Source organism: Pteropus alecto, unplaced genomic scaffold, assembly GCF_000325575.1.
Source record: "Pteropus alecto unplaced genomic scaffold, ASM32557v1 scaffold88, whole genome shotgun sequence".
Classification (NCBI taxonomy): domain Eukaryota; kingdom Metazoa; phylum Chordata; class Mammalia; order Chiroptera; family Pteropodidae; genus Pteropus; species Pteropus alecto.
Genome location: NW_006494611.1, coordinates 12664041 through 12664676, shown reverse-complemented (window position 1 = coordinate 12664676; position 636 = coordinate 12664041). Strand labels below are relative to the sequence as shown.

General features: G+C 44.5%; 1 protein-coding gene across 1 annotated transcript in view; it reads left to right on the top strand.

Annotated features, from left to right (window-relative positions):
• Positions 1-465: 465 nt before the first annotated feature.
• Positions 466-636, top strand: part of ENTPD1 (ectonucleoside triphosphate diphosphohydrolase 1) — an 80960-nt gene continuing 80789 nt past the window's right edge. The window contains exon 1 of the mRNA XM_025042332.1: positions 466-597. Coding sequence (XP_024898100.1) covers positions 582-597 — 16 coding nt within the window. The 5' untranslated portion in view covers positions 466-581. The remainder of the gene's footprint in view (positions 598-636) is intronic.

Sequence of the window (636 nt, the reverse complement as noted above, 5' to 3'; positions counted from 1 at the left end):
CGGGTTTATCGCTTGGGTGATCCATTGCTCTTCTGGTCTAATAAGCCTTGTAAAGGGAATGCTCCTCAGGGGACCAGAAGTGATCGGCTTCATAGGGCGGGAAGAACTGTCCTTGCGTCCTGCAGTTTTTCCAGTGGGTATCAAGGTAACAAGTTTTTTGTTATCTGGCTTGAAAATTGCAATAAGTTAATACCATTTTTCTTTTCTTTTTCTTTTTTTGCTTGTAGCCAGGATACATTTTTCAAGGGGGAAAACGGATTTCTGCAAAAAGAGAGGAAGAGCGCGCGCGCAAAATATTTGAACATTCAGGAATACCAAGTTACAACCTAGGGAAGCCGTCTTGTGGCTTTAGGGAAATGAGCAGCTGGGCTCCTCGGCCAATCTGTCGCTTCCAGTCAATGAAAAAGACAGAGGGTTTGAAGTTCCTTCCGAAACTGGGCCGGCTAATTTAGCCCCTCCCACGAGCCCGAGGGTCTGTTATATCTCTGTTCCTTGAGTACCTCTCTCACTGAGACCGACCACAGCAAGCAGAGGCTGAAAAAAAAAAAGAGCAAAGAGGAAGAAAACAAAAGCTGCCAGTTATGGAAGATGTAAAGGGTAAGAGCAAAATTGATTTGATCCGAATCCTTAAAAGAA